Source organism: Macadamia integrifolia, unplaced genomic scaffold (assembly GCF_013358625.1).
Source record: "Macadamia integrifolia cultivar HAES 741 unplaced genomic scaffold, SCU_Mint_v3 scaffold1019, whole genome shotgun sequence".
Classification (NCBI taxonomy): domain Eukaryota; kingdom Viridiplantae; phylum Streptophyta; class Magnoliopsida; order Proteales; family Proteaceae; genus Macadamia; species Macadamia integrifolia.
Window position 1 is genome coordinate 53272 of NW_024868056.1, and position 18090 is coordinate 71361.

Genomic DNA, 18090 nt, shown 5'->3' on the forward strand with positions numbered 1-18090 from the left:
GATAATATTCGGAGTGAAAAAAAAAAAGAATAGCTCCTCCTTATCACTCTGTTGCGGCACTCAGATCATTGCACACAGTTGAATCATCTAATTATCTTTATTTGACACTATGAAAGCAGACTACACTAGTTTTTCCTGATACTTCATATTTCAATACTCTCAAGTGCTGCATTAGCCTATCTCAATATCCCTGTTTCATTATCACTTTAGAATGAAGACCTAAGAGCACTATATTCAAACACATCATGCATAGATAGTCTCACAATCATCTTAAATATTCAATACTAGTTTTAAATATTACATTCAAATGTTACATGGTTGGCAAAAACAAATTTGTACAAGAATAATTACCTTGCGGCTCCAATCCTTATCAATGTACAAGTATTCTCCTCATGCCAGAAATAATTGAACGTATCTTATCCAAGGGGCATCCATATGAAACCCAAATTCTTCAGGCAGCAAACATCTTTTGTATACATAATGAGAAAGTGATCCCAGCTTAGCAGTTAATGATAGTAATGATCTTTTTCATCATTCTTTCGAACTGGTAATAGTGATGGTTCCAAATACTCCACCAGCTCTGCTCACCGCTCCACATACTATTATATGACTCCCGAAATTACTTCCATCACCACCATCCGTCAGCAACACATAACAAGCACCACCATTCCAGACCTGCAGTATCATTAGTTTCATTTATCTAAATAATTAGAGGGTGTTAATTGCCCCTGCCCCTCTCCTTTTTTATGTTGCCCACAAAAGTGGGAAAAGTAATTGCTGTAGCACCCTGCACGTCTCATCTTTCCATCAGGATTCATGCTATTAATTTGCTTAATTGCATCAGTGTCCACCCATCATACCTTTCATCAACTCTATTGTTGGTCAGCAATACCTGTCTGACTCTGCACAACACCACAAAACATCCTCCATATCCACTGTGAAGCACCACACCTACAGCGTAGCCAGTTTCAGTTTCCAATTAATTGATGGTTGTTGCTTGGCTTCTTTACTTGATGCTGCCCGTGAATGTGAAGAAAGGAATGCGACCAGCACCATGCATGGCTTATCTTCTCACCAGGATATCTATTAAATTTTCTCCGGCTAGCCGAATTGTATCAGTGTCCACCCTGTTATATATACAGTTCAATTTACAGTTCCAATATGTTAAAATCTCATCAAATGTAACATCCAGATTGGTAAGACCACAGAAACTTCAGCCTTCAAGAGTCCCTTGCAAGTTGTGGCCCCAAATCATCACATTAAGTTTCACAAACCCCATTGACAATAAACAATAAGGTAATTCACGTAAATGCATTGGGATAGACTTCCAACTTGAACAGATAATTGTCTGCTTGAAGATTCTGACTAATATGTGACCATGTGAGGAAGCACAAAATATCAGTCATGTCATCCCAGCACTACCCTACAAGTCAAACTATAACATATAAGCAAATATTATGTAAACAGATCAGTAATTAACTGCACAATACAGATCATACCTGAATCAAGACTGTCTTCAGCTTAGCCAAGAAAGTCCAAACACCAAGATATCCAAACTCTAAATGAATTAAGCTGCAGGATGAGAGTAAAAATGAAAAAAAAGAAGAAATTGCTAAGCCTATTTTTCATACAGATGTAATTGAAATGATGAAGTGACATACTATTTAGTCTTCTGGTGATGAATTTTTTTATTAATCAAGTTCTGTCCGGTTGTAACATCACCTAAAATATTTTCAAGCACAAAACGTTGGGACTACACAAAAGTGAACTCATCTGTTCAGCCATTCAACAAAATGTCCATTGCAGTTGAGTCCTATATTGCATGGCTCAGGTATGGGTATTGGACTATCGGGTGAGGTATGGAGACAAGTCCAGAAATGGGTATCATACGTCAAGGGGCGTGTTGATATGCCAAAAGATAACTTATTTTCTTCTTCTTGTTCTTCACAGCTATATCAAAGTGTCTAACTTTCGGTTGTCTGTTCACCTTGACACAAGTACCCTGGTTGTACATGAAGTGTCCAGGTAACAAAGCTTGAACCTCAATTCTGACATTTGAGTAATCATTTTTCTGCTAATACCAGTTACCTTTAGGCTCCGTTTGTTTCAGCTTAAAAGAGCCGGTAAAACAAATTTTACAGTAAAATTGAGTTTTCCGCAGTTTGTTTTTTAATTTGTCGTGGAAAATATTACCAAATCTAATGCTTTTACCGGAAAACACTATTGAAAATTTTACAGCTAAATGGAGGGGTAAAAGAGCCCGTAAAACGCTTCAAGTGATTGCTCGACAATTTTGAGAGTTCGAGAAGGGTGGAATAAGGATGGGCGGCTTTGTCAGCGTCCTTGATCGAATACTAGATCTTCTCATCGTCTTCTTTGTCCTCGTCCCCCTTTGACATTTTCCTCTCATCTCTGCTATCGTCACTTTCGCTCTTGCATAATGCAGCAAATCATTCATCACCTGGTATACACACTTCTGGGATTGATCAACATTGAACCCTGGGCTCTAGAGGAAGGTTTGGATGGCTGTTTGGGGTGGCTGGTGATACCGTAGTTGCAGATCAGCTCTACGAAGAGGCCAGATTTTGGATCAATATATACTAAAACCTCTCTCTCTCTCCAGTAACTTCTCCATGTGACCCTTAACATCTGTCTTGTATTCAACTAACAATCCTACTCCAAATGATAACCAGAAAACAGAGGGGAGAACATAGCGATGGGATCCAAGATCTATGGCAGCCCTCACCATGGGTACAGACGCAGAGGCATGGTTTAACAGGGGGAGGAAGGTACAATAGAGTTGAATTCCTCTTCATCTTTGAAGAAGAAATTACGGATTTCGGATATGTTACTGTTTCTCAGGTCTTCCTAGATGGACTTCTGTTGCAACCAATCTCTCTTTGATTAATGTTGTTTTATTCTACCAATCGCCAGTTCTATTTTACAAGTGGTGTGTGAAGGTAGAAGTTCTGTGTTCATGGGTATTAAGGTGTCTCGATCTCTGGTCATAAGATGCGGACAGTGTGTTCAATGAAATAACTGAACCAATTGCATGTAGTAAGGTGACTCAATCTCTAATTATGAGATGCACACCAGGTTTTTTTATAAAATAACTGAACCAACAGTTAGGGCTATTTGTAACATAAGTAATCACATTGAAAATTTATATACAAATTAGAAACAAACAATGGAAAATTTTCCAGTATGTAAAATTTTACAGCGAAACAAACGGAGCCTTAGGAAATTATAGAGGTACTTCATTTTCTTTATTTCAAACAATAGGTCTTCTAAAAGTTAATCACTAATATTTTCTCAAGCTTTTTGCCTGACTTTGTGAAGGATATGCTGTTTCCATGGAAATACGGTCCAGTCTTTTAATCATTTGATTTCATATATAGAATTTAGATATCACAGATTGTTCGAATATTGAACTAAATAATCCAGCATACTTGGCGATGGACTGAACAGGGTAACCAATTGAACATACAGAAGCTATGCATTCTGGGAAGACATAAAAGAGGAAAATAAAATAGAAAAGGGAAGGAAATCTCAGAGGACTTTAATGCCTAGCCAAACAGATAGTTTCACCAACAAGGAAATAGTTTCTTACATCCATGGTTAGCAGCCTCATGAATTCTAAGATGCTGCTCATAAATAGGCCGATACTTCTCAGGGATATAATCCTTGAATCTGCCAAAAATGATAAACTGAATGAGACCTTGTGGTGATGGAATTATATTTCTTTATTTATATCTTCGATATATCATAATCAAATGTGCATTACAAGAAGGAAAATGAGCACCACTCAGAGAAAAGATGGATCATAAGCTGAAATTTTCTTTTTCTTTTTTTTTTTTTTTTTCTTGATGATTGGTTAGCCAATGAAAATTAACCTTCAAACAACAAAGACAGAAATAACAACTGAAGTAACTCTTGTAGTGTACTGTTAGAATAGGCAATTGAACCACTGAGTGTCGGACCAACACCAATATCAATTCAAGGAACATAGGTCCTCCAAGACACTTGACTGGTGAATAAACCATCCAATCTGAACAATCAAATCATTCCAATCACTCAAACTGCATGGTTTAAGGGAATTTGGTGCCATGAAGTATATCTTGTTTTGGAAATAAATTCAAAGTCACATGCAAATAAGAGCTGAACAATAGCCACCAAGGATTCGAGATAGTGCCTTGCCCATTGCAAACAAGCAACCCAGAATTTATGTACTATACGGTTTTAAGGGGAAAAAATAAAAAATAAAACATTGTTCCAGATTCACAAGGTGTTGGTGATGAAGTTCAGCCTCAAAAGGCCTTTAAGTGGTCAGATCTGATCGTGGAGGACAATTCAACTTTGTTTACTCTTAAGTGGTCCAGTCCGCACAAGCGGAGCCTTGGAAGACATTTGCATCTTATGATAAGGGCCAGATTCCTCTCTCTGGGCAGTAATATTTCTTTCAGTTGAAGATTGATATCAGTCAATAGCCAGGCTGATGGCATGTCCAAAGCAGGATTGGTTACACAGTAATTGGATTTCAGGCCTTTCCCTATTAGATAGTTGCCCATTTTCAGTGTTTCTGTCTTTCGATTCTGTAATTTGTCTTCATCCCAGTAGATTTCTTGGGGGTCCACCCTTCTTGTCGGACATAACACTCGTTTGGACACTGCTGTGCATCCTTTGCATATAAACTAAGCTAAATGTGGTCCTACTCCAAATTGGATGTTTCCAAGCTATCCTATATTTCTTATCAATTGTTTGTTTTGACTTTCTTTATTGACATCCATTACAATACACTTAAGTAAAGACACATGCACATGCTTAACCTTTGTCTCTTAGTTGTTGTTGGTATATACTGTGTTATCTGTATCTCTCCCAAAACTTGTCGTTGCCATGTGCCCGTGCACAACAGCAATTTATTTTCTTTTAGAGAAGGGTTAGGTTACCTCAGTCATTTGGGAACTTTAAAGAGTCCCCATAGTTGTTAATGGTGGGTCCTACATTTTGTTAGTTTTGCTCCTATTTTCTTGTAGATAGACATTTGAGTTGTTTAGTTCCGTAAGTTATTAGTTGGAACGGAATTGTTTATTTAAGGTTGGGAATCAATGAACAAAGACTCATCTTCGGCAAAACTAAACATTAACATGTAAGCGGAGGTTTCAGGTCCATCGAAGCAGTCCAATTTTCTGTTTTCCCTTGATGCAGTAAGCAAAATAAGGAAGAAACCAGAGATTATACCAAGCTAGTATAGAGCCTGAGAATAGATCATCAAGTGCAAAAGTTAGAGCAATATGTGGAATCATGGATGGGTAGCAACTGGCAACAGATCATGGACAAACTTACAGAGTGCTCTAACAGTATATCTGCTTGGAAGGTGGGAGAAAATTCTCAAGCTCCATCCCAAAGCAATGGTGGAACGTCAGGGTTAATGGTCGATCGCAGCACCATGGCTCTCACCATTCTTTAGTCCTTAAATTAGGAAAGTTAGATTTTCCATGTTTATAATGGTAGAGAAGATACAACAAGCTGGTTGTGTTGGGATTAAAATCTTTTTCCAATTCCATGGGACTCCTGAACAACATGTGGCTTTAATGTCATTTCATCTTGAGGGCGATACTCAATTATGATTCCAACTACTTAAACAAGAGAGGGGTGTGGTGGCTTCATGGCAAGAATTTCGAGACGGACTACACTTAAAGTATGGTCCCACTAAATTTTATGATTTCTCTAGTGAGAAAATGAAAACTTCAATGGAATGAAACCGTACGTGACTATCGAACCCAATTCAAGAAACTCTTAGCTAAGGTGGGCCACCTTCCACGAGATAAACAAATTAGTTGTTTCATTGTGCATTAAAGGAAAGCATCAAAGCAGACATTTTAGCTGAGAGACCCGATTCCTTATCAATAGCAATTGGGTTGTCTCGATTGTGTGTATAAAGCTTTGTCCTAGCACCGAGCCTTTGGACTTTAGGGAAAATATATCACCTAATGAGGAAGGAACCTCCAGCCATCCAACCCTTTTGGTCAGAAGGATCTCTCTAGCAAAATTCAGGAATGATGCACAAAGAGCTATGTTACAATTGCAATTAAAAATATTTAACCTTGGACAACAATGCAAAAACTATTAGTAATTGAGGCATGTTTTAAGGGGGGATGTCACATTCATAGCTCTCTCACAACTTACCATGTGCGTTTTGTTAAGATAAAGATTAGGATACCTGAATCATTTGGGAACTTTAAGAATCCACAGTGTTATTAGGGTTGATAGTGGTGGGTCTCTTATTGTTTCTTTGTTGACTTCTCATTTTCTTGTAGGGAGAGAATGGAGTGGTTTAATTCCATTGGAGTTGTAAGTCGGAGTAGGAATTGTTTATTTAAGGTTGGGAATCAATGAATAAATATTATCTTTCACAAAATATTACCTCGAAGCAATCCAATTTTATAGGAAGAAATGTAGATCATACCATACACTTTAGTGTTTTGCCAAAGATAATCTTTAATCATTGATTCCTACCTTTAAATAAACACTCCAATGGAATTAAACCACTTACATAAACTAGGAACTCAACAGCCCCCCATTTAACAGCACTAACAACTATGAGACCCACTACCCACAACAACCCTACAACTATGGAACAACTATGGAACTCTTAAAGTTTCCAATTGACTTGGCAACCTAACCCTTATGTTTAAGAACAAAGCCATTGTACATGCACATGTGGCAAGTTGTGGAAGCTACAGATGTAACATCCCCCTAAATTTTTCCCTCGTCTTTAAGGGCATGATCACGAAACTGCTTCGTCACCCATTACACCGTCCCTATCTTCCTCAAAACAAGCCTCAATCACAAATAGATTTTTTACAATGATGTCCATGGGTCCATGGCTAAATTTTTTATTGCAATTGTAACATAACCATAGTTGTCAAGGCGTCGCATAAGCGCCTTGGCATCCAAGCGCCTTGACAACTGGGGTCGCCTTGCATCCAACCAAGCCCCCTTCAACGGCTTGGGTCGCCTACACACAATGACAACCATGAACATAACCCTTAGCACATCGCTCTTGCAAATCTTCCAGAGACACCCTTTTAACCGAAGAGTTGGATTGTTGAAGGTTTCTTCCTCATAAAGTGAGGCTTTCCTTAAAGTACAAAGGCATATCTTTGCGCTGGGGGCAAATTGAAAGCTTCAAACCCAATTGCTGCCAATACGGAATCATGCCTCCCAGCTAAACCATTGGCTATAATGCTTTCCTTTGGTCCACTAATGAAGCAACTAACTTGTCTATTTTGTGGAAGATGGTCATGGTGCAACTTCACTAGAAATTTCTTGAATTAGGTTTAATAGTCACGTACAGATTCACCATATTGAAGTTTGATTAGTCATCAAAGAGATCATAAAAACTAAATAGAAGCATACCTTAAGTGGAGTCCATCTCAAAATTCTGCTATTAAATTGCACCATTCTCTTGTTTAAGCAGTTGGAATCATAATTGGGTATCGCCCTCAAGATGGATTGACATCAAAGCCACCCGTTTGTCAGGAATCCTATGGAATTGAAATAATTGCTTAACCCAATACAACTAACTCGTTGTATCTTCTTCGCCATTGTAATGAGGAAAATCCAACTTAACCAGTTTAGGGGCAAAAGAATGTTGAGAACTATGTTGTTGCATTCCACCATTAATCCCTTACCTTTCACCATTGCCTCCCGATAGACCTTGCGAATTTACTCCCACCTTCCGAGCAAATAGCCTATCAAAGAGCTATATGAGTCTGTTCATGATCTGTTGTTGGCTGGTCATTAGAGAACTCACATCTTGCTCTAACTTCTCCACCCGATGGTCCATTCCTAGGCTCTAATACCACCTTGGTACGTCTCCATTCTCTTCCCTATTTTATTGACTGCAATCAAGGGGAAAATATAAATTTGGATTGCTTCGAGGGAATCCCAAGCGTCCGGTTACACATAAGTGTTTAATTTTTGCCAAAGGTCCCCTTTACTTACTGATTCCCACCTCTAATAAACACTCCAACGGAATTAAACCACTTACATGAAAATAGGAACTCAATGGCCACAACTAACAACTACAAAACCTACTACCCAAAACAACCCTACAAATATGGAATTCTCAATAAAATTCTTATTTAATAATTAAAAATATAGCCTAAAAAAAGAAAACAATAAACTATTCATAAGTGCCCAGTTTGGAAATATGGAAGCATAACACCAAAATGAAATATTCAAGCAGTTACAGACTTCACTTATTCAATAGGTAGAGAATCTGTTGAGACTGACGCTAATCCCGATACTAGTTCCCTGGACCGATAGGGTCAATTTTGTCCTATCGGCCCAGCACTTTTAGTTAGGGTTACTTCTTTATGTCTTGGGGGTATTCTTGTATTTTCATTATTATCAAATAATATTAAGGTTAGGGAAAACCTGCGATCAAACCATTCTGGTAAGATCGCAGGTCTCTTCTCATCTTTTGGGAGTCTCCTTCGGTTGTACCTCTCTCTTCTCTCTTCTCTTCTTCTTCTCTTCTTTCTTTCTTTTTCTTTTGGTTTGGTTACAAGATATCTGGGATTGTAACATGGTATCAGAGCCTTTGCAATCAAATCAGGATTTTCAGAATCCTCCCCACTAATCTCGGTTTTGCGCTGAAATCTTCTGGTGTGCAGCCACCTATTGCTGCATCTACTATGGATTAAATCACATGGAGTGATTTATTTTGTGTATGGATCATGCTCTATTAGTACTATGCTGAAGATTTGAAGAACTTGAACCGCAGCCATCTTCTTCCTTTTTTATCGAAGTCGGGTCTCTTGGGTGAAAGCCAAATATCCAGTCGTTGTGGTTCAGGTTGGTTTGCTATTTTTCTTGGTATTTTTGGGTGAAGTATTTTTGGGTGAAAACCAGATATCTGCGACTCTATTTGTCTACTTTATTTTTTGTTCTCATGACTAAGACCAAGTCTACTACCTCTGTGACTACTGCATTTGCCTCGGACAATGTCAATGTCCAAATTACTTCTATTAAGCTCAAGGGAAGCTCGAATTACCTATTTTGGGCTCAATCTGTAAAGGTTTACCTTATGGCCAAGGATAAACTTAAGTATACTACTTCTGATTCTCCTTCATCATCTAATAAGGGTTATGATGAATAGATGAAGGAGAATGCTTTGATTTTAATCTGGTTGTGGAATAGTATGGAACCAAATATCGCTGCCAATGTCATATTTCACTCTACTGCAAAGGGAGTATGGGACGATTTGAAGGAAACTTACTCTCAAGAAAAGAACATGACCCGTATCTATGATATTTATGAGAAGTTGTTCCGGTTTCGCCAGTCTGACAGACCTCTTTCAGAGTATTATAGTACTTCTAGGGGAATGGTTGAAGAACTTAATGTTTTTCATCCCTTGACCATAGACATTGACAAATTGAAGGATCAGCGGAATGAGTCTTTCATTTTCAAATTTTTGCTGGTTTGAATAATGATTTTAAGGCAGTGAAGGGCCATTTACTTGCAGGCGATACTGTTCCTACTCTGAATGACACTTAGTTGCGACTTGCGACTGCAGCGTACCACTTCATCAACTAAATCTGATCAGTCTTCCAAAGACAATTCTACCTTCCTTGCCAACCATGGACGTGGACGTGGTCGTGGTGGTGGGGGGGTCGTGGATCGGCTGGTCGAGGTTCTGGTGGACAGCCTTCTGATCGTGAAGCCCGCTAGTGCACTTATTACCGGAAGCCCAATCATACTATAAAGACTTGCTGGGGCAAAACATGGCAAGCCAGAGTGGGCAACCTAGTTAGCCAATCATACAGTGTCAAATGATGGTACTGACACAGACTCTTCCGTTGATGCTAAACCGAGACCTTCAGGAGATTCATCTACCAGTCTACGAGATGACATCAATCAGTTGCTCCGGCGCTTGCACACTCTCGAGGCATCCTCTAATTCATCCAATGGTGAGTCTACATCCGCTGCCACCTTAGCTCATGCAGGTACCTCAGCCCTTCTTACCACTACCTCTACCCCCTGGATCATTGATTTAGGTGCTTCTACCCATATGACTGGTAAGTCATCACTTTTTAAAACATTTTCTTCTAGTACCAGTTCTACATTTGTTATTCTTGCCAATGGTGCTTCTACACCGATTCTCGGCCATGGTATTATATTACCCACATCTTTACTGAAATTATCTTCTGTGTTACATGTTCCACAATTCCCATTCAGTCTTCTTTCTGTGTGCCAGTTAACTAGCTCATTAAATTGCTCAATAACCTTCTTTCCCTCTTACTGTGTTTTTCAGAATCTTCACAAGAGAAAGACGATTGATAGAGAGCGTGAAAAATATGGTTTATATTATCTCAATTGTGGTTCTCCTACTTCTCCTGCTGCTACTGCTATTTGGGATGTGACTCCTTTCCAATGGCACTGTCTTTTAGGACATTTATCTTTAGCTAGGTTGAAACTTTTATTTCCTAGTTTTAAGTCTGTGATTAGGTTAGAATGTGAGGCCTGTGAGTTGGGAAAACATCACCGTGTGTCCTTCCCATCTCGCTCTGTGTCTCGTATTCCGTCTTTATTTTCCTTAGTCCATTCTGATATATGGGATCCTTGCAGAGTTAGTAATAGATTTGGTTTTCGTCATTTTGTGACTTTTGTGAATGATCATTCTCGCCTTACATAACTTTACATGTTAAAGGACATATCTAAATTTTTGTCTATGTTTCAGCAATTCTATAATGAAATAAAAACTCAATTTGGCATTTTGATTAAGATTTTTAGTTCTGAAAATGCTTTAGCATATGCTCAAACTGATATTTTTGATTTTTGTGCCAACCATGGGATGATACACCAAACCAGTTGCTCCTATACCTCACAGCAAAATGGGGTAGCAGAGCGTAAGAACTGGCATCTCCTCGAGGTAGCCAGTGCCTATTATAATTCATATGCATGTTCCTAAGCATTTTTGGTATGATGGGATTTTAACTGCATGTCACTTGATTAATCGCGTGCCATCTTCAGTGCTTTCAGATAGGTCCCCTTTTTCTATTATGTTCCTTACTTTGCCAAGTTTTCCTATTCCTCCCCGAGTCTTTGGTTGTGTGTGTTTTGTCCATAATTTGCATGTGCAAGTAGATAAACTGTCTCCTAGGTCTACTAAGTGCATTTTTTTTAATTATTCACGTACTCAGAAAGGGTATAAGTGCTATGACCCCATTACTCACAGGAACTTTGTTAGTGCCGATGTGACCTTCTTTGAAGGCACATCATTCTTTTCTCCTCAGGTGTCCCAGTCTAGTATGGAGTGGACTTCTCCATCTCCTCCACCCATTCCATCTCATACCCTTCCCTGATGTGCCTAGTGCCAGTGACTCACCTCCTCTACAGGTTTATCAGTGTAAGAATAAGGTTGGACAGCCGAGTGGAGAAACCAATATTCCAAATGATTCACTTCCTCCGCTGCCGCCTTTCTCTGGTGAAGCTCCTCCTTCTCCGCCTAATGACTTACCAATTGCTCAAAGGAATTGTATCCTATTGATAACTTTGTTTCCTTGTCTCATATTCCCTCTCTTATCCATGGTCTTGCCTTGTCACTTTCTACTAACCCTATTCCCTACACCCATAATGAGGTAGTGGTAAGAAGGGCTGAGGTACCTGCATGAGCTAAGGTGGCAGCGGATGTAGACCCACCATCGGATGTAGAGGATGCCTCGAAAGTGTGCAAGTGCCAAAGCAACAGATTGATGTCATCGCACATACTAGTAGATGAATCTCCTGAAAGTCTCAGTTTAGCATCAACAGAAGACACTGTGTCCAACATCTGACACTGCATGATTGGCCCCTGTTTCAGTTGGACATCAAGAATGCCTTCTTGTATGGTGATCTACAGGAAGAGGTGTATATAGAGCAACCTCCTGGTAATGTTGCTCAGGGGGAGAATAAAAGTCGTGTGTGTCGCTTACACAAGGCTATCTATGGACTTAAACAGTCCCCTTGGGCATGGTTTGACAAGTTCAGTACTACCACAATTACTTGTGGATTTTCTCAGTGTTATTCTGATTATTCTGTCTTTGTTCGTCGCAAAGGTGATAAATTGGTTGTCATGGTAGTTTATGTTGATGATATTATACTTACTGGTAATGATGAGGCAAGAATTTCTGAAGTGAAAGCTTCTCTTCAGCAACACTTTCAGACCAAGGACTTGGGTCAACTTCATTATTTTCTTGGGATTGAGGTGATCCGATGCAAGAAAGGGATCAATCTATCTCAAAGGAAATACGTGCTGGACCTTTTATCTTATACTAGTATGCTTGCTTCCAGACCTGTTGATATCCCTATGGATCCTCACCAGAAGTTTGGGGTTGATGATGGCGAACCCCTCCAGGATGTGCATCAATATAGGAGTTTGATCAGCAAGTTGATATATCTTACTGTGACACGTCCGGACATCTCCTATGCTATTGGAGTACTCAATCAGTTCATGTAGTCTCCTCAGAAAGCTCATTGGGAAGCTGTTGTCTGTGCTTTTTGCCACCTGAAGGGTGCTCCTGGAAAGGGGCTGATCTATCGTCCTAATCGGCATATGGAACTAGTTGGTTATTCTGATGCTAATTGGGCCGGTTCTGCTAATGATCGGAGATCTACTACGGGCTATTGTGCATTTTTTAGAGGTAATTTGGTTACTTGGCGTAGTAAGAAACAGACTACCATTGCTCGATCCAGTACAGAAGCAAAATGTAGAGCTATGGCTCATACCACTGCTGAGTTGATGTGGCTACGGTCTTTACTCTTGGAGTTGGGATTTCCCATGACCAAGCCTATGAAGATGTATTGTGACAACCAAACTGCGGTGTACATTGCTAGCAACCCGGTCTTCCACGAGAGGACCAAGCACATAGAGGTGGACTGCCATTTTGTTCGTGATGCTATTCTGAAGAAGCTGATTGAGACCCTTTTGTTCCTTCGTCAGATCAGTGGGCTGATATGTTCATGTTCACTAAGTCTCTGTTTGCTACTAGTTTTCGTAATTGTTGTACCAAGCTAAGCATGGGTAATGTGTATGCTCCAGCTTGAGGGGGAGTGCTGAGACTGACGCTGATCCCGATAGCTAGTTCCCTAGACCGATAGGGTCAATTCTGTCCTATCGGCCCAATACTTTTAGTTAGGGTTACTTCTTTATGTCTTAGGGGTATTCTTGTATTTTCATTCTTATGAAATAATATTAAGGTTAGGGAAAACCTGTGATCAAACCATTCTAGTAAGATCGCAGGTCTCTTCTCATCTTTTAGGAGTCTCCTTCGGTTGTACCTCTCTCTTCTCTCTTCTCTTCTTCTTCTCTTCTTTCTTTGTTTCTTTTCTTTTGGTTTTGGTTAAAAGGTATCTGGGATCGTAACATAATCAAATATAGGACATAACCAAGAAATAAACTTTAGCCTGTATCGGATCATTTGTATCAATTGTCCATCTCACCATACAGTATAGATAAAAGTTAAACAAAATCATCTTTTTGAGATATACAGCACATTTTTGGTTCTATTAGACCAATATACAATGATAGATCACGATACTCTTGATACACGCCTGACAAATATCAAGCAGCCTCAAAGCATGGGATGTTATGATATTTGAAAGCCTAAATTTCACGCCATTTCTTCACTGCTCTTAAAGTTACACCCCTTTAACACCAACACACATGCACATAGATCAGACATGATCTCACCCAATTCAACGATAAAGACTTCAGAGTATCACAGTGATTTGGTTGATAAGAAAATGAAGATTGCTTCCTAATGCGGAATAGACTTGCGAGAGAGACCAACCAGATTGGACTAATATTAGAATTGGGACCCTAAAACTCATTCTAAGTTAGAAAGTAGGGCTGTTCAATTCGGGATTCAATCATGCATTACTTTTCTCCATATTAGTTGTCAAGACATCGCCTAGGCATGCCTTGGTGACAAAGGCGGTCGCCTTATGTTAGTTTTTTTTTTTTTTTTTTTTTTTTTTAACCTATGTATTATGTATTTTGCTTGATTCTTTTTCATTGGCAGGAGTACATATTATAGTACACCCTGCCACATGCAATCAGTCTTATAAGATGGAGAAGTGAGAGTGAATCGCTCATTCAAGCTCAAGGCCTAAGCTGAAACAATAAAGTGAAACCCAAACCAGAAACCCCACTTCTCTCGTGGAGTCACTTTCCTGCCTTTCCGGCTTCTAGAGAGGCTCTTCCAGCTCTGCTGAGTCAGTTTCTTCTTCCTTGCTACCATGTTTACTTTTCTTCTCCTTTTTTTTCTCCTCAATTTCCATATGTTGCCACTGGAATTTTTATTTTTTTTCCATTCTTTCTTATTTCCTTTTCCCCCCATTAATTTCTTAACAATACTGCTGGAAATTATTTTTTCCTCCTTCATCTTTCTTCTCTGTTAAGTGTTACCGATTCTCTCTTCTTCTTTTTTAACATTCTTCTTCTTATTTCCTCTTTTTCCCCACTTAATGTTACTGCTGATCTGCTAACTCTTGGTCTATAACTGTGTATTTGTCTCAGGATTGATACACGAACAACATCTTCATTCTTGACATCTTCAATTTTTTCATTTTCTTGGAAGCATTCTGGGGAAGGTATACTATTCAGCAATGTCTGTGATTCCAGTTTGTTTTTCATTTACGAATGGTGGAATAGATTCATTTATGGGTCTGCAAATGAATGACTGATGAATTGATGATAATACTTATTTTTCTAATCAAGAAAAAACAAAAGCTAGAAGAGAATGCTGATTTGTGTTAGTTGGACGTATGCGGCATTATGAATTTTTTTTCTGCTGCGTTATTCTTTTTAATTCCTGTTGATATCTTTGACGATATTTAATGAAAAAACAGTTGTATTTGGATATATACGGATTTCTTGACACTTCACTCTACTCTTGAGTATCTGACTGGTCACTATTTAAACTTTGAAGATTACTTAAGTTCTGCATTTTGGGTTGATTTTCTGTTTTATATTAAATGTTTTCAGAATTTTATCAGAGTGCATTGGTTTAGTTGGTTTTTGATGACTTGATGTGGCTTAATGTTAATTTTTTATGATATAAATATGTTGTAGCATACTCAATGTTAGAAAAGAGGGGGAAATTAACACTTGGTCACCTCCATATTTGAGCAGATCCCAGTTGCTGTTCTCCGCTCTCTTGATCTCTTATAAACCAAAATTAGATACAAAAGGATGAAGAAATGGCTTCACAGATGGGAGGTCTTTATTTATGATAGCTTTAAGTTTTTGATCATTCATCAACTTATGAGAGAGGAGAGAAGAGCAAGTTCATCAATGAAAGCATGCAGGAAAGAACATGGTAGAAAACAGAGACGCCAGGAAGGTAGATAAATCATATATCTGAGCATCCCTAGCCTTTGATTGGGAGTCATTAGCACTCTGGTTTTTCAATGGGAGTTGAAATCTAATTGGATTTTTCTTCAGATCTTTATTCCATGATGGTAGGGTTACTGTTGTTTCAGATCCATTGGCAATTTGGCATAGGATGAGGCAGTTTGTAGAATCTGCTAGATTGAAGAAGATTTTCAAGATTAAAATGTTATAACCGTTGGATGAAATTGTCAATTAAAAGAGTAAAAATATCTGATGGTATGTAATATCAACTAGGTGAAAGGATATGTTGATGAGACCAAGCAATTTTTGGTCTGTATATGACTGGTAAGGGGACTGTTTCGTATTATTCATCACCAGGCTTCCAGCAATATTTGTCATACCACAATGATGAGGTGCGACAGTAAAGAGTTTTAAGCGGCAACTCAGACTAGAAAATTGTTTTCATACAAAACCATGACAGAAGACTAATTATTATTTAAGAGTTAAGTGCACTACTATCCAGTTCATTTTGTCAGGGGGGTTGAGATTTATGGCAAACTTTAATTGCAGAAGAAATAGCATTTAATACCTTCTAAGAAGAAGAAACCTCCCTGGAGCAGAAAATAAGCTTGCAATAGATTGCAGCACATGATTAATCTTCATCGTTTTGGACTTCAAAGCCTTCATAAAACCCACAAATTCTTTATACTCTACTGCTGAAAGATTTTCTTGAACCTGAAATTATTACAAAAAATTAAAACAGGTTCTTTTCTTCCGTATACAATTCCATGAACATTAGAATGTGCCACCAGATAAATCACTGAACCACAAGAGTTGATTACTTTCTCACAGCAAAGCAAACCATAAAACAAAGATTCCAACATAGACTGCAGATTTGAGCATTTCTAAAGCACTAAGCCAGCTCCATGGCCATTTAGGACCAGCAGGCTGTCACATAGGCTTTGCCTTACAAAGCTAGCAAGTCAAAACTAAACTAAAATGATAAAACAATAAAATAATGTGTAGTACATTAAAAAAAAAAAAAAAAAAAAAACCACGTTCCAAATAAATTAAAACTGAAGTATCCACAAGGGAGATGATTTAACAATTTTGGGTAAAGCTACTTTTGAAGCTTCGGGAACACAAGATAGGGACTTCCATGCCTTTCTATCTCCAGACTCTTTAACACCAAAATGCTAGAGCTGAGTAAAAGTGACCACAAGAAGTTTCTGTTTTACACGCAAAAATGTGAATTCAAATTAATTTGAGGCCAATGAGCTGTTAAAACAATTTACCTGAATCAGAAAATTAGATCCTTTCTTTTCCTCATCAACACAGGACACAGTACTAGAGTTAACACCCTTATGCCTGTCAGGAGAAAACTTAGCAATCTTCTGTGTCATCATGTCATCGTCATTTATCACTAAAGAACCAACTTGGGCATGTTGCAAGTTTCTACTACTTTCATAAGTAACAATTTCTGCTGGTCCACCTACAGAAGGCTGTGATTGTTTTCCATGTTTCTCTATTTTAATGGAAGTGTGGTTTGATTGTGCTGTCTTGACATCATATAAATGCTCACTCAAACGAGAGTTTTCAGAAAATTTTGTTACAGCATAATCTGTTTCCAATATTTTAGGCTTCTTTGAAGAACAAGATTCCATAAGTTCTGCTGTGCTAGGCTTTTCATCCAACGGAGAATCAATGGTCAAATCAATTACTCCACTGTTTTGATAGTGTTGATCTTTTCGCTTGGAAGCCCACAAATTTTTCTCACCATGAGAAAGAACTCCTGAATATTTTATGGCCAAAGGATGAGTTTGCTTGCAAGGAGTAAGAGTTGAGCGGTTAGCAGGAAGAATTGCATCCAACTGGCTCGTGGTGTTGCCTCTACCGGCGGCAGGTACAGAGGATAATGGCTGCTCGGAACAACATCCATCAACTGAAGTTATCTGTAAAGAAGATAGAGCAACTGTCTCCTTTTAGAATTTCATATTAGAAAATATAGATATAAAGAAGAGAGTGTACTTGGATAAAATTAAAACATTACCGAATCGATACAAGGTTTATCCCATAAGAATTTGTCCTGAGGCTGGATGACCTTCACCCCTTTCACATCCCCTATCAGATGCATTGAATATTAACAAGCAGAAGCATAATGAAGACTAAACTCGAACCAGAGACAACCAATTGGAATCTAGCTCAAACATAATCATGGAACAGAGAATATAAACCAGAAACGGAGAAATCTCAGCAGATAGGGTTGAACAGTTCATATTAGGTTCCTATTACAGTCAAAGGTTCTGTTCTGTTTACAAATCATGTATGCCAAATTTTAGCAAAGTCTGATGGCTGGAATGTGAGATATCGAACAATCTAACTGCCATAAAGAATTGTCATAAATTTTAATAGAACTGCAGTAATCTATTACTAGAATCAGATATCAATAACAGCACTTTAAACAGAATGAGATATGAAAAATAGGAACAGAAACTGAAATTAACCACAATAAAAGATCTGAAAATTGATAAAACAGTATAGTCACAGGGTATGGAAGTGAGTGGATCTGACCTTAGCATATGACAGAGATATAGAGAAACAAAGAAAACATGTTAGAAATCCAGCTAAACAGATAAACCCCAAGCTCGAAATACACCAAAGTTTGCGGAAGAATCGATTCTTCCACTAAGGAAACTACCTTAGTCTTC

The 18090-nt window shown here is 38.5% G+C and overlaps 1 protein-coding gene across 3 annotated transcripts in view; it reads right to left on the reverse strand.

The window, feature by feature from the left end:
- Positions 1-246: 246 nt before the first annotated feature.
- The window catches only part of LOC122062400 (regulator of telomere elongation helicase 1 homolog), a 37093-nt gene continuing 19249 nt past the window's right edge, over positions 247-18090 (reverse strand). The window contains exons 20-25 of one of the 3 annotated variants that reach the window (XM_042626017.1): positions 17433-17503; positions 16678-17334; positions 15972-16117; positions 3611-3690; positions 1500-1572; positions 247-1127 (exon numbers count right to left, since the gene is read on the reverse strand). In XM_042626017.1, the coding sequence (XP_042481951.1) occupies positions 1568-1572; positions 3611-3690; positions 15972-16117; positions 16678-17334; positions 17433-17503 (959 nt within the window). In that variant the 3' untranslated portion in view covers positions 247-1127; positions 1500-1567. Of the gene's footprint in view, positions 1424-1499; positions 1573-3610; positions 3691-15971; positions 16118-16677; positions 17335-17432; positions 17504-18090 lie in introns of all 3 variants that reach the window. The other 2 variants (XM_042626016.1, XM_042626015.1) reach the window with 2 other exon arrangements.